The sequence below is a fragment of the Malaclemys terrapin genome, chromosome 2, assembly GCF_027887155.1.
Source record: "Malaclemys terrapin pileata isolate rMalTer1 chromosome 2, rMalTer1.hap1, whole genome shotgun sequence".
Lineage (NCBI taxonomy): Eukaryota > Metazoa > Chordata > Testudines > Emydidae > Malaclemys > Malaclemys terrapin.
The window spans coordinates 2509354-2522507 of NC_071506.1; the positions used below are offsets into that span (position 1 = coordinate 2509354).

Genomic DNA, 13154 nt, shown 5'->3' on the forward strand with positions numbered 1-13154 from the left:
GTCTCTTCCCCATGCCTCAATTTCCTCATCCATATAATAGGGACATGCTCACTTAGTAGGACTGCATTAGTAGGAGCATTGCCAGCAGATCGAGGAAAGTGACTATTCCCCTCTATTCGGCACTGGTGAGGCCACACCTGGAGTATTGCGTCCAGTTTGGGGGCCCCCACTACAGAAGGGATGTGGACAAATTGGAGAGAGTCCAGCGGAGGCAAGAAAAATGATTAGGGGGCTGGAGCACATGACTTACGAGGAGAGGCTGAGGGAACTGGGATTGTTTAGCCTCCAGAAGAGAAGAATGAGGGGGGATTTGATAGCAGCCTTCAACTACCTGAAGGGGGGTTCCAAAGAGGATGGATCTGGAATGTTCTCAGTGGTGGCAGGTGACAGAACAAGGAGCAATGGTCTCAAGTTGCAGTGGGGGAGGTCTACGTTGGATATTAGGAAACACTATTTCACTAGGAGGGTGGTGAAGCACTGGAATGGGTTACGTAGGGAGGTGGTAGAATCTCCTTCCTTAGAGGTTTTTACGGTCAGGCTTGACAAAGCCCTGGCTGGGATGATTTAGTTGGGAATTGGTCCTGCTTTGAGCAGGGGGTTGGACTAGATACCTCCTGGGGTCCCTTCCAGCCCTGATGTTCTATGACTCTCTGACTTACATGGAGGGTGGAGGAGGGCACTGCAAGGCTTAACAAATGAATGCTTAAAGACCTTGGTGTCCAGTGCCTTGAACAGACCTGTACTGCCTCTTGCCAGGTGTGTTTCCTGCTCCCTCACCTGTGCAGATGCCCTTTTCCCAGCTGTGTGGGGAGGAATCGAGGTGCCCAAACTCTGCCCAGCTCCTAGCTCTCTGGGCAGCTCTCCAGAAGCCTGAGGGCTGCGTTTGATTTATGTCCATAACACCATGTGCTGTGATTCCCTCAGCCCTCGCTAAGCCAGGTCAGGCCAGGGCCGCACCTGAATGGGAGCCACTGCAGGGACTGGGGGAAGCCACTCAGTAGGGGGTGCTCTCCCCTCGCAGGCAGTGCCGACCCCAACACCCCAGCCTGATGCTAGGGGGTGCTGCGTTGCTACAGGGGAGATGGGATTGAAACCACCACTCCTGGCCATTTAAAGAGCCCATCACTCCCCCCTTTACACAGAACCCGAGGGGTTAACCCTGGTTTCCCCATCACATGCCATCTGGGGAGTTATTCCACCCCAACATCCCTCTGCATGTTCAGCCAGAGGCAGGGTTCTTCCTCACCTCACCTCCTCTGCTGAGCTGCCACAGTTGGTGAACAGCTGCTGCATCACACCCCAGAGGTGGCTGCATTTCCAGGCTGTTTCGGGTGACCCCCAAAGTATTTCCTGTCTCCCTTACAGGCTGGCGCTGAGGCTGAACCAGTGAACGACTAGAGAAGTGCAGTGCAGGGGGCTGACTGAATAATTATTAAAAAATGGAGCAGGCTGCAGCCACCCCACCTTGAACTCAAACCGACGGTGCGGGCGGAGCACAGGGCAAGAGCATGCTGGGATCTGTAGTCTCCCGGGGCAGCACTTTCCTATCCCAGATGAGGGAAGCTGTGGGAGGATGCCATGGGGTATCGGCTCACTGGGCACTGGCTCTCCCAGAGATGCCGAGGGCTCTCGTGCCCTCGATACCTAGCCAAGGGCTGCCTCCCTCTCTGCTTTCCCTTCTGCCTCCATGCACTGTTTTGGCCATGGAAGTTCTTCAGGCAGATCTGCTGGCCTTGGGCTGCTGCATGGTGAAGCCAGCACGCCTGGGGCACAGGAGCATGCGTGGCAGCCCGGCTTGGAGGATGCTAATGGAGGCGGACTGATGCTGACAGAGACCAGCCACAGGTGGCTGCAGAGAGAACCTCAGGCTTCTGGTTACAAGGTCAGGGGAACAGGACTGCAGGGAGCAGGGGGGCCTAGAGGGACTGTCCCATCTCCCAGCCATGGTGCTGCGTGCGATAGTTCCCCCCACTCCCACCCCAGGCAATGGTCTGCTGCTGAAGTAGCCTAGCAGTGCTTAATTTGTGCCTCCGGGCCCAGCAGTTCAGAGCCCCGGCACCTCCGGGCCTGGCGGTTCAGAGCCCGGCACCTCTGGGCCTGGCAGTTCAGAGCCCCGGCACCTCTGGGCCTGGCAGTTCAGAGCCCCGGCACCTCCGGGCCTGGCGGTTCAGAGCCCGGCACCTCCGGGCCTGGCAGTTCAGAGCCCCGGCACCTCTGGGCCTGGCGGTTCAGAGCCCGGCACCTCCGGGCCTGGCGGTTCAGAGCCCCGGCGCCTCTGGGCCTGGCAGTTCAGAGCCCGGCGCCTCTGGGCCTGGCAGTTCAGAGCCCGGCGCCTCTGGGCCTGGCAGTTCAGAGCCCGGCGCCTCTGGGCCTGGCAGTTCAGAGCCCGGCGCCTCTGGGCCTGGCGGTTTAGAGCCCGGCACCTCCGGGCCTGGCAGTTCAGAGCCTGACAGCTCCGGGCCCGGCGGTTCAGAGCCCCGGCATCTCCAGGCCTGGCAGTTCAGAGCCCGGCACCTCTGGGCCCGGCAGTTCCTATCCCCGGCACCTCTGGGCCTGGCGGTTCAGAGCCCGGCACCTCTTTCATTACTAATTAAGCCCTGTTGCTCAGCCTTTGAGTGGGACCCAGAGCAGGCTGGGGGAGGAGGGAAGGTGTGTCAGCACGGTGCTAGGGGGCGCTGTGCTGCAGGGGGCAATTCCAAAGGACAGAGCTGTTACTGATCCCCTCCAGTCCCCTCCGAAACCTCACCCCCCTGCTCCCCTCCATCCTTCTCCTAACTCCCACCCTGCACCCTATCCATCCCCCCACCCTGCTCCCCTCCATCCCCCCCTGAACCACTCCACCCCCCCACAATCCCCTGCACCCCCAACCTGTACCCCCTCCAATCATCCCCTTCCTGATTCTTCTCACCCCCATCCCCCTCCCCTTTGCCACCCTCATTCCCAGCATCCCCTCCCCCTTTCTGGGGGCAGGGCGGTCCCTCTTGCTCTCTGGCTTCACAGGGCCCTCGCTGGCCACACGTGGGACCAGCCCGGCCCAACACAAAGGCAGGACCCCTCCTGTTGCATCTGCCTGTGGCTGGGTCTCCGGAGCGCGGACTAAGGGGCCGGCCTGGCTCCCCTCCCAGCCGGCCGGGAAGGGCCCAGCCCCGCAGCACGGCACGCCGAGCTCCGCCGGGAGCTGCTCCGGACCGGGCGGGGGTGCTGGAGGCTGTGCCCGGTTCTGGCCATTGCTCCCTGCGCAGGAGCGCGGCCCAAGGGGCCGGAGCCGGCCGGAGCCCCTAGCTCGGGGGGGCTCCCGGAGGACAGGGGAGCTGCCGTCTCCGAGCCGGGCAGCTGGGGGCGGGTTCGGCCCGACTCCTGCCCCCCCCACCCCTCTGGTAGCCCGGCTTGGCAGGCAGCCTGCGCCCTGGGCGCATCTTCGCTCCCTGCCCGGGGTGCGGGGCTCGGCGGAGAGCGCCGGCCCCGAGCCGAATGGGGGTCCGGAGGTGGGGGAGGGGCGGAACGGGGGAGGGGGAGGGGCGGAACGGGGGAGGGGAGTCCCCGGCTCCTTTACTGCGCTGCGCCACTCGCTAGCGATTTGAACCGGTATTTTGAAATAAAATATTCATGAGAACCGCGGTAGCCCCGCCCAGCCAGGCAGAGCCCGCGAGGGGCACAGACCAGCCCCTCCCCCACACACGTGTTGGAATTAATTTGGTGCTATTTCCATTGCCTTTTACACACACCCCTCCCCCCACAGACCTCCCCTCATACACACACAGACCTCCCCCCACAGAGCCCCCCATACCCACAGACCGTCCCCCACTCCCACCCCACACCCCTCCCCCCACAGACCTCCCCTCATACACACACAGACCTCCCCCCACAGAGCCCCCCATACTCACAGACCTCCCCCCACTCCCACCCCACACCCCTCCCCCCACAGACCTCCCCTCATACACACAGACCTCCCCCCACAGAGCCCCCCATACCCACAGACCGTCCCCCACTCCCACCCCACACCCCTCCCCCCACAGACCTCCCCTCATACACACACAGACCTCCCCCCACAGAGCCCCCCATACTCACAGACCGTCCCCCACTCCCACCCCACACCCCTCCCCCCACAGACCTCCCCTCATACACACACAGACCTCCCCCCACAGAGCCCCCCATACTCACAGACCGTCCCCCACTCCCACCCCACACCCCTCCCCCCACAGACCTCCCCTCATACACACACAGACCTCCCCCCACAGAGCCCCCCATACTCACAGACCGTCCCCCACTCCCACCCCACACCCCTCCCCCCACAGACCTCCCCTCATACACACACAGCCCTCCCCCCACAGAGCCCCCCATACTCACAGACCATCCCCCACTCCCACCCCACACCCCTCCCCCCACAGACCTCCCCTCATACACACACAGCCCTCCCCCCACAGAGCCCCCCATACCCACAGACCTTCCTCCACTCCCACCCCACACAGACCTCCCCCCACGACTCCCCAAACAGCCCTCCCCCACAGAGCCCCCCATACTCACAGACCGTCCCCCACTCCCACCCCACACCCCTCCCCCCACAGACCTCCCCTCATACACACACAGACCTCCCCCCACAGAGCCCCCCATACCCACAGACCTCCCCCCACTCCCACCCCACACAGACCTCCCCTCAAACACACAGATCTCCCCCCACAGCTCCCCCGCCCGCTCACGCCAATGGGGCCGGTTGGCCAGGAGGGTCTCGGAGCTGTTTTCTCCTCCCTCCCACCCGCCCGTGCGCGCCCCGCTCCCCTCTGAGTAACGGGGTCCCCCGGCCCCGCCCGGGGCGCTCCGGAGCTCGGCGCGTTGCAAACAGGTCGCGCGACCTGTTGAGCCGAAGCGGAGCCGCGGGGGCCGGGGCAGCCCCCGGGGGCTCCGATCCCCCGTAGCTGCAGGAGCCGGGTCCCCGCGGCGCGGGCGCGGGGGCGGGGGCGGGGGCCTTGCAAAGCCGGGTCCCAGGCTCCAGCGCTCGGTCCCCGCCGGGTCCACCCCGGAGAGCCGCGGCCTTTGTTCGCCGCGGAACAATCCCGGGCCTTTGTGGCAGAGCGGGGCGGGGGAGGGGGCTGCAGGGGGGGAGGGGAGAGGCTCAGGGTCGCGCCGGCCCCTTTGTGCTCCGGCTCCCTGGACCGGGGCCGCCCCGTGACAAATCGGCTTCGGCCTGGGCCGCTTCCCCGGGCTGGACTCCGGCGCCGGGCGCTCCAGCCCCGCAGAGCCCTGCGCCGGAGCCGGGCACCGCAGGGCTGGGGGCGGCGCTGGGGGTCCAGGCAGCGGCTGCTCTCCCGGGAATTGCCTTTGTGTCCCGGGGCTCGCTAAGATGGAGCCTGGGCGCTTTGTACCTTCCCGGCCTGGCCCCGGCCCCGGAGCCGGGCCGGGAGAGGGGTGCCCGGGCGGGGGCATGTCGCAGCCTCGCTGGGGGCCCTGACGGGCCTGGCTCCGGCTTCGCTGTGCCCCGCTAGCCGCGGCCTGTGGCTGCTCGGAGCGCGGGGAAAGCCGCGGTTCAAGGCCCAGCCCCTCCCCCGCAAGCAGCCCCCAGGCCCCCAGGCTGCTGAGCGCAGAGGAGGGGCTCGCTCCGCGAACCTCAGCCCGAAACTGCTCCCCCAGCAGCTGATGGGGGGGGGGGGTCTGGCTCCCACCTGGGGTGCACCGCGCTGCTGTAAGTCGCTGGGCAAGAAGGATTTAAAAACAAAGCAACCAACAAAAAACCCTCTCTCCATAGTCCATTTTATCTTGTTTTCTTTTTATTGTGAAGTGCGCCAAGAGGCCTGGTGCCATTGTGCTTACTGGGACATCGTTCAAATACTGGCTCAAAAAATTTCCCGGGGAAAAGTCTCCAGAAACAGGGTTAGATTCTTTACAGCTTGTAAAAATCATGTAAATTTCCAAATGGTATTTACAAGGCATTCTTGGAATATACAGTTCCCTTTTTTATTTTAAGTACAAAAACAGAGGTCTATCGAATACAAGTTCCTTCTACCTGAATTCTATTCCGTTTTATTTGTATTTTGTGCTGCTTTAAGTTATTCATAAAATGGAAAGACTAAAAGAGGAAGTGCTGTATAGGTAAAAAGATTAGGAGCATCCACATGGCTTGTACAAAATAAGGTGATGGCATGTTTTCCTACCAAGGGGAGTGTTTAGTTCTTTGTGGGCTATCCGTCTGCATGTGTGTGTGTGTCTGTCTGTCTGCATGTGTGTGTGTGTGTGTGTGTGTCTGTCTGTCTGCATGTGTGTCTGTCTGTCTGCATGTGTGTGTCTGTCTGTCTGCATGTGTGTCTGTCTGTCTGCATGTGTGTGTGTGTGTGTGTATGGCTGTATGCATGTGTGTGTCTGTCTGTCTGAGTGTGTGTGTGTATGGCTGTGTGTGTGAGTGTGTGTGTGTCTGTCTGTGTGTGTGTGTGTGTGTGTATGTATGTCTGTGTGAGTGTCTGTCTGTCTGAGTGTGTGTGTGTGTGTATGTATGTCTGTGTGAGTGTCTGTGTGTCTGTCTGTCTGAGTGTGTGTGTGTGTGTATGTATGTCTGTGTGAGTGTCTGTGTGTCTGTCTGAGTGTGTGTGTGTGTGTGTGTATGGCTGTGTGTGTGAGTGTGTGTGTGTCTGTCTGTGTGTGTGTGTGTGTATGTATGTCTGTGTGAGTGTCTGTCTGTCTGAGTGTGTGTGTGTGTGTATGTATGTCTGTGTGAGTGTCTGTGTGTCTGTCTGTCTGAGTGTGTGTGTGTGTGTGTGTATGGCTGTGTGTGTCTGTCTGTGTGTATGTATGTCTGTGTGAGTGTGTCTGTGTGTCTGTCTGAGTGTGTGTGGCTGTCTAGCTGTGTGTGTGTGTAGAAATTTTGAACAGCTTGTCCAAGTATATCTATATTTTTCCCCAGATGCTTGAAATCTTTAAAAAAAAAATCCTTAAAGCCAAGGTGGATGTTCCTTCAAGATTTGCTAGAAAAATGTAACTAAAATGCTTGCAGGTCCCCTGGTTAGCACCACAAGCCTATAATCCTAAAACTACAATGAAGTCAAAGGCAGGCAGTGCATACATTAGAAGAGAAGGAAGAATCGTCATATATTCTATTCCACTACATTGGCATAGTCCCTGATATTCGTTGCTATTAAGAATATTGGATTAAAATGTACCTGATTTCTCAGTAATACTATTTGTCTTAAAAATAACATGCATTACGTTAATTATTGCTCTATAAGTTCAGTATCGGACTCCTAAGGAGACATATTGCCCTCAAATATACTATCTAACGTTTGGCAAATAAATCAATAACCAAAGAACGCAACCCAGTGGTCAGAATCAAAAGCATCATAAAATTGGCATAGATTTAAATAGTTTTTTTGCATGCAAAAATTCAAAGTGTTAGAAAGGGTGGCAACGAAAAATCGGTTCGTTCTTTCTTTTTTTCTTCAAAAAAGTGACGAAGACTTTGGCATAGCGAGGAGATATTGGCAACCAACGGAGAGGAGCTTGGAAGTAAACAACCGAGCAACTCAGTTTTGAACGCAAACTAAATTCACTAAGGAGCTTCCCCCAGAGAAAGACATAAATAAATAAGGGGGGGGGGCGAGTGTAGATCTCGAGATATTAAAAAAATCTGCGAAATAAATATATAATAAATCAACCCAGACATTTACGAAAATAGAAATAGACACTTAAAAAAACCCGTTGTAAATGAATCAAATAAAAACGTACCAAAGAGACTCGCGATCAGGAATTATTCATTATTGTTTTACCTTTAAAGGTGGACACTTTGTGGTCATTGGCTGCGGAGTACGAGTTTTATTTTGTGTTTTTTTTTTTTCCTTCTTCGCTTCAAAAAAGGTTGAACCTTTCGAAAGCAAAAGCCCGGATGGAGGGACATTGGATGCCCTTGCGGCTGGGTTCCCGGCAGGGAGAGTCAATTTCAAAGGTCCATGCGAGGAGCAGCAGGAGATCTGAGTCCGTTTCCAAGGGGGGGGGGGGGGATCTCGGTTGCTGTGCTCTGTACTGGAGTTGGAGGGCGGGGGTTGGAGAGATGGGGGGGGGACTCCGAGGAGGGTTTGGAGAGGTGTGTGTGGGGTGGGGGCTGGAGACGAATTGGAGAAGGGCTCCCCGAGAGTGCTTGGAGAGGTGGGGAGGGGACCTTGGAGACGAATTGAGGACAGGGACCCTGCCAGGGATTGGAGAGGTGGGGAGGGGCTCCCGGAGAGTGCTCGGAGGAGGGGGAGGGGGACCCCGCCAGGGACGGGACCGGGAGGGGCTCCCGGAGAGTGCTTGGGGAGGGGAGACCCCGCCAGGGACTGGAAGGGGGAGGGGCTCCCGGAGAGTGCTTGGGGAGGGGGGACCCCGCCAGGGACTGGAGGGGCTCCCGGAGAGGTGGGTAAGGGGTGACCCCGCAAGGGACGGGAGGGGAAGAGGGGAGGGCCTCTCGGAGGGGGGAGGGGGACTCCGCCAGGGACCGGAGAGGGGAGGGGCTCCCGGAGAGTGCTTGGGGAACAGGGACCCCGCCAGGGACTGGAAGGGGGAGGGGCTCCCGGAGACTGTTCGGAGGTGGGGAGGGGGACCCCGCCAAGCACGGGAGGGGGGAGGGGATCCCGGAGAGTGCTGGCGGGGAGGGGGACCCCGCCAAGCACGGAAGGGGGGAGGGCGCCCGGAAAGTTCTCGGAGAGGTGGGGAAAGGCTCCCGGAAAGTGGGAAGGGGACCCCGCCAGGGACTGGAGGGAGGAGGGGCTCCCGGAGAGGTGGGGACCCCGCCAGGGACGGCAGGGGAGGGGCTCTCGGAGGGGGGGGGCGCCAGGGACGGGAGGGGGAGAGGTTCTCGGAGGGGGGAGGGGGCCCCGCCAGGGACGGGAGGGGAGGGGCTCTCGGAGGGGGGCCCCGCCAGGGGATGGGAGGGGGAGAGGTTCTCGGAGGGGGGAGGGGGCCCCGCCAGGGACGGGAGGGGAGGGGCTCTCGGAGGGGGGAGGGGGGCCCCGCCAGGGGATGGGAGGGGGAGAGGCTCTCGGAGGGGGGCGGGAGCCCCGCCAGGGGACGGGAGGGGGAGAGGCTCTCGGAGGGGGCAGGGAGCCCCGCCAGGGACAGGAGGGGGAGAGTCTCTCGGAGGGGGGAGGGGGCCCCGCCAGGGGTCGGGAGGGGGAGAGGTTCTCGGAGGGGGGAGGGGGCCCCGCCAGGGACGGGAGGGGAGGGGCTCTCGGAGGGGGGAGGGGGGCCCCGCCAGGGGACGGGAGGGGGAGAGGCTCTCGGAGGGGGGAGGGAGCCCCGCCAGGGACGGGAGGGGAGAGGCTCTCGGAGGGGGGAGGGAGCCCCGCCAGGGACGGGAGGGGAGAGGCTCTCGGAGGGGGGAGGGGGCCCCGCCAGGGACGGGAGGGGAGGGGCTCTCGGAGGGGGGAGGGGGCCCCGCCAGGGACGGGAGGGGAGGGGCTCTCGGAGGGGGGAGGGGGCCCCGCCAGGGGACGGGAGGGGGAGAGTCTCTCGGAGGGGGCAGGGAGCCCCGCCAGGGACGGGAGGGGAGGGGCTCTCGGAGGGGGGAGGGGGCCCCGCCAGGGGACGCCCCCCGGTCAGGTCTCGATGGGGCTGAGCGGCGGGACGGCCCCCTTGAAGCAGGCCGACTCGTAGTGCTTGTTGAGATAGGACTTGAGGGCGAAGGTCTTGCTGCAGCGTTTGCACTTGAAGTGCTTGAAGGCCGAGTGGGTCTGCATGTGGGCGCGCAGGTTGGAGCGGTCGGCGAAGGCCTTGCCGCAGTGCGCGCAGCCGAAGGGCTTCTCGCCCGTGTGCGAGCGCATGTGGCCCTGGAGCAGCCAAGGCCGGCTGAAGGCCTTGCCGCAGATGTCACACTTGTGCTTGAGGTCGTGGGTGAGCAGGTGCATGGCCATGGCCGGCATGGAGACGTAGACCTTGCCGCAGGTCGGGCACTTCTTGGCCATCTTGCTGTCCAGGCTGCGGTGCGTCTGCTTGTGCCGGCTGAGGTTGGAGGAGGTGGCGTAGGTCTTGCCGCACTCGCTGCACCGGTGCCGCTGCAGGCTGCGCGCCCCGCTCACCACCTTGCGCCGCGACCGCCCGTCCGTGATGAAGAAGGCGTCCACCGCGTAGCCCTCGCTCACCGCCGCGTCCCCGTTGATGTAGCCGGCCGCGATCTCCGAGTGCGGGCTGTCGGGCTGGTCCGAGTCCGGCGCGCCATAGTCCCCGTGCGCCCCCGGGTAGATCGGGTCAGGCGAGGGCACCTTGATGGCGCTTTCGCTTTCGCCTTCATAGACCGACGGGGTGATGTAGTCACGGATGTACCCTGCGGGGAGGGGAGGGGAGGGAGAGACACGGAGAGGCTTGTTAAATCATGGATGGGCCCGGGGAGATTAGCTGGAGAGCTCTCTGCTTAATAGATGCAACAAGCTAGTCCCGCGAGTGGCCCCCCTTGGTTTGCCTGCGGCAGGGGGGCCGGCTCCGGGATGAAGTGCGTGGCGATGAACCAGGAGCCGGCTCTCCACTGTCATGCTAATGGCCCTGGCGTTTGATGAACCTTCCCCGCCAGCCACCCTCTTCATCATTCCCCGAGACTCCCGCTCGCTTCGCCGGCTGCTGGGCGCAGATAGGCAGAGGGAGGGAGGGAGGGAGGGAGCGAGGCTGGGGAGATGCGGCAGCCAAGCGCTGCTCCGGCTCCTCTAATTGGGGGCTGCAACTCCGAGCACTCATTGAGATGCCTCTGAATGCAAAGCAAGGACATGGATGTGATGGGCCCCTCCCCCACCCCACAGAGGTGACACCTGCCTCTCCGGGGAACGCTCAAGGTCAGTTCGGGGGCCGAGCCTACAGAGGGGGGCCCGGGGCATGACCTTTCCTTCCCTCCCAAACCACTTCAGCCAATTCCCCCCCGATTATGCAACACGCTGCAGACATTCTGCAGTCAACAAAAGCCAGGAGCCAGCGAAGTGCGCCGCGCCAGGGCTCGGGGCAGCCTCTGGGAGCCGGGGTCCTTCCTAGAGGAACTTTTCACCCAGAGGTTTAGTCACCTCGGCCCCGATCCATCGCCTGGCGCCAGCCAGGGGGGCAGCCCGCCGCGCGGAGAAGCCCGGCGGTTGCTAACAGTTGTCCTTGAACTTGTCTAGTGGCAGACAAAAGGGCCTTCCAAACAAAAACATTTCTGCAGCGGTGAATTCCAACCCCCCCACCCCCGCCCCCGGCTGGGAACTCTCCCCCCCCCCGGCCCCCGGCTGGGAACTCTCCCCCACCCCTGCACCGCCTTGGTACCGTCTTTTTTTCAAGGTCTAATTTTAGCGGCGTGGTAGGAACAGAGCGATTGGGTTGCATTAAAATGTGCAGAGTCAACAGCCTCCGAGAGGCCCGACCTGCTCAATATGGCTCTTGGCGAGGTGCATTCCAGGGAAGGAGGCAGGCGGCACATAGGAATGTGTCCCCCGGTGCAGCTCAAACGGCCAGGCATCCCCAGCCCGGGCCCCAGCGCCACCAGCCAGCCACACACGCTCCCTAGCCAGCCCCAGCCCCAGCCCCGGACATCTACACCAGCACCCGCGAGCTAGCGCGGCTCTGTCTTTACCCTTGTCATGGAGCCGCGAGCTGAAGTCTGCCCGAGATCTGCCGTACGAGTTCTCTAGATCCGCCGAAGAGAAATCATCGAGTTTGACCTTTTTGACCAGGAAAGATCTTGGCATGGTTTCTACACGCGGCCGAAACGGGAGACACGCGGCAGCTGGCCGATGGTTGCTGGGTCAGCGATTAGAGGGGGGAAGAAATGGACCCCCCCCAAAAAAAAAGCTTTAAAAAAAGGACAGTTAGAAAAGGGCTCCTGGGCGCTATGGCTTTGTGGCTTGCTGTAGGTTGGGCTCCGACGTGCAGTCCCCAGCCCCGGACCCCGCCTGGTGCAATCAGTCCTTGTTCCAGCGGCTTTTGTGCAGCAGGGGAGGCGGTTGCAAAGCCCACCCTGAGGTCCAGGGTCACCAGCCCAGAGCTGGGTCCTCAGACATCGCCCGCGAGTTCAGCACTGGACAGCTCCCGGCGCTCGGGAGCGGCTCCTAGCTTGGGTTCCCGGCGTCCCCTCCTGCGCCGTGTGCCGCAATTCTTATTGTTCCGCTCGGGGCTGGCGGCTTCTTGTCAGCGCTGGACAGCTCCCAGGCTCTGCCGCAGCCGCTGTAGAAGGTCCTGAATTTCTGAAGACTCTCTGATCAGCTGTTTGGATTTATAATGCAGCGATCAGGTGGTGGACGGAAATGGAAGCGCTTAATTTAATCCATCAAAAAAAAAAAATCTCCCGGGAACAGCAGTGAGACTAGATGATTTAGTGACGCTGTTGTGAGTCGCCTCCTGCCCGGGCTTTCTGCGAGTTAGATCAAAAAGGGAGAGGAGGAGAAGGGAGACAGGGTGCCCTGGTGAGGCCCAGGGGCTCAGGCCTGTCTTTGACCCCCCGGCACTCGGGCAGCTCCGGGATCCTGGGAGCAGAGCGCCGCCCTGGCGCGGCCGGACCTAATGAGAGACTATTTCTTTGATTAATGGATGGGGGAATACGGAGGACCTGTGGTCTCTGTGATGCAATAAAAAAAGCGACATGTTCACTTTTTAATGAGGAAAGTACCAAGCTGGCTCGTCCTTTTGCTCCATCTGGTTTGGGGAGGCAGTGGGGTGCAGTGGTTGGAGCAAAGGCTGGGGCAGGACTCCTGGGTTCTTTCCCAGCTCTGGGAGGGGAGTGGGGTCTAGTGGTTAGAGCTGGGGGGGGCTGGGAGCCAGGACTCCTGGGTTCTCTCCCAGCTCTGGGAGGGGAGTGGGGTCTAGTGGTTAGAGCTGGGGGGAGGGCTGGGAGCCAAGACTCCTGGGTTCTTTCCCAACTCTGGGAGGGGAGTGGGGTCTAGTGGTTAGAGCTGGGGGGCTGGGTTGGGAGCCAGGACTCCTGGGTTCTTTCCCAGCTCTGGGGGAGGGGGGCCTAGTGGTTAGAGCAGAGGCAGGGCGTCAGGACTCCTGGCTTCTACCCCCAGCTGTGCGAGAAAGTATCACCTAGTGGTTAGAACAAGGGGGATGTGAACCAAGACTCCTGGCTTCTAGTCCTGGCCCAGCTATGTGAGAGTGGGCCCGCTGCTTCATTTCTCTGGACCTCCACTTCTCTAAAGGAGTGGATAAGCGACACCCCCACATCCACGCTGTGAGCCCCCATTAATTCA

General features: G+C 61.3%; 1 protein-coding gene across 1 annotated transcript; it reads right to left on the minus strand.

Annotated features, from left to right (window-relative positions):
- Positions 1 to 9551: 9551 nt before the first annotated feature.
- SCRT1 (scratch family transcriptional repressor 1) lies at positions 9552 to 12442 on the minus strand. Its single transcript, XM_054019833.1, has 2 exons — positions 11543 to 12442; positions 9552 to 10276 (listed from the first exon to the last, which is right to left on the minus strand). Exons 1-2 carry the CDS (start codon positions 11655 to 11657, stop codon positions 9552 to 9554), a joined length of 840 nt encoding a protein of 279 aa, XP_053875808.1. The 5' UTR covers positions 11658 to 12442.
- Positions 12443 to 13154: the final 712 nt, after the last annotated feature.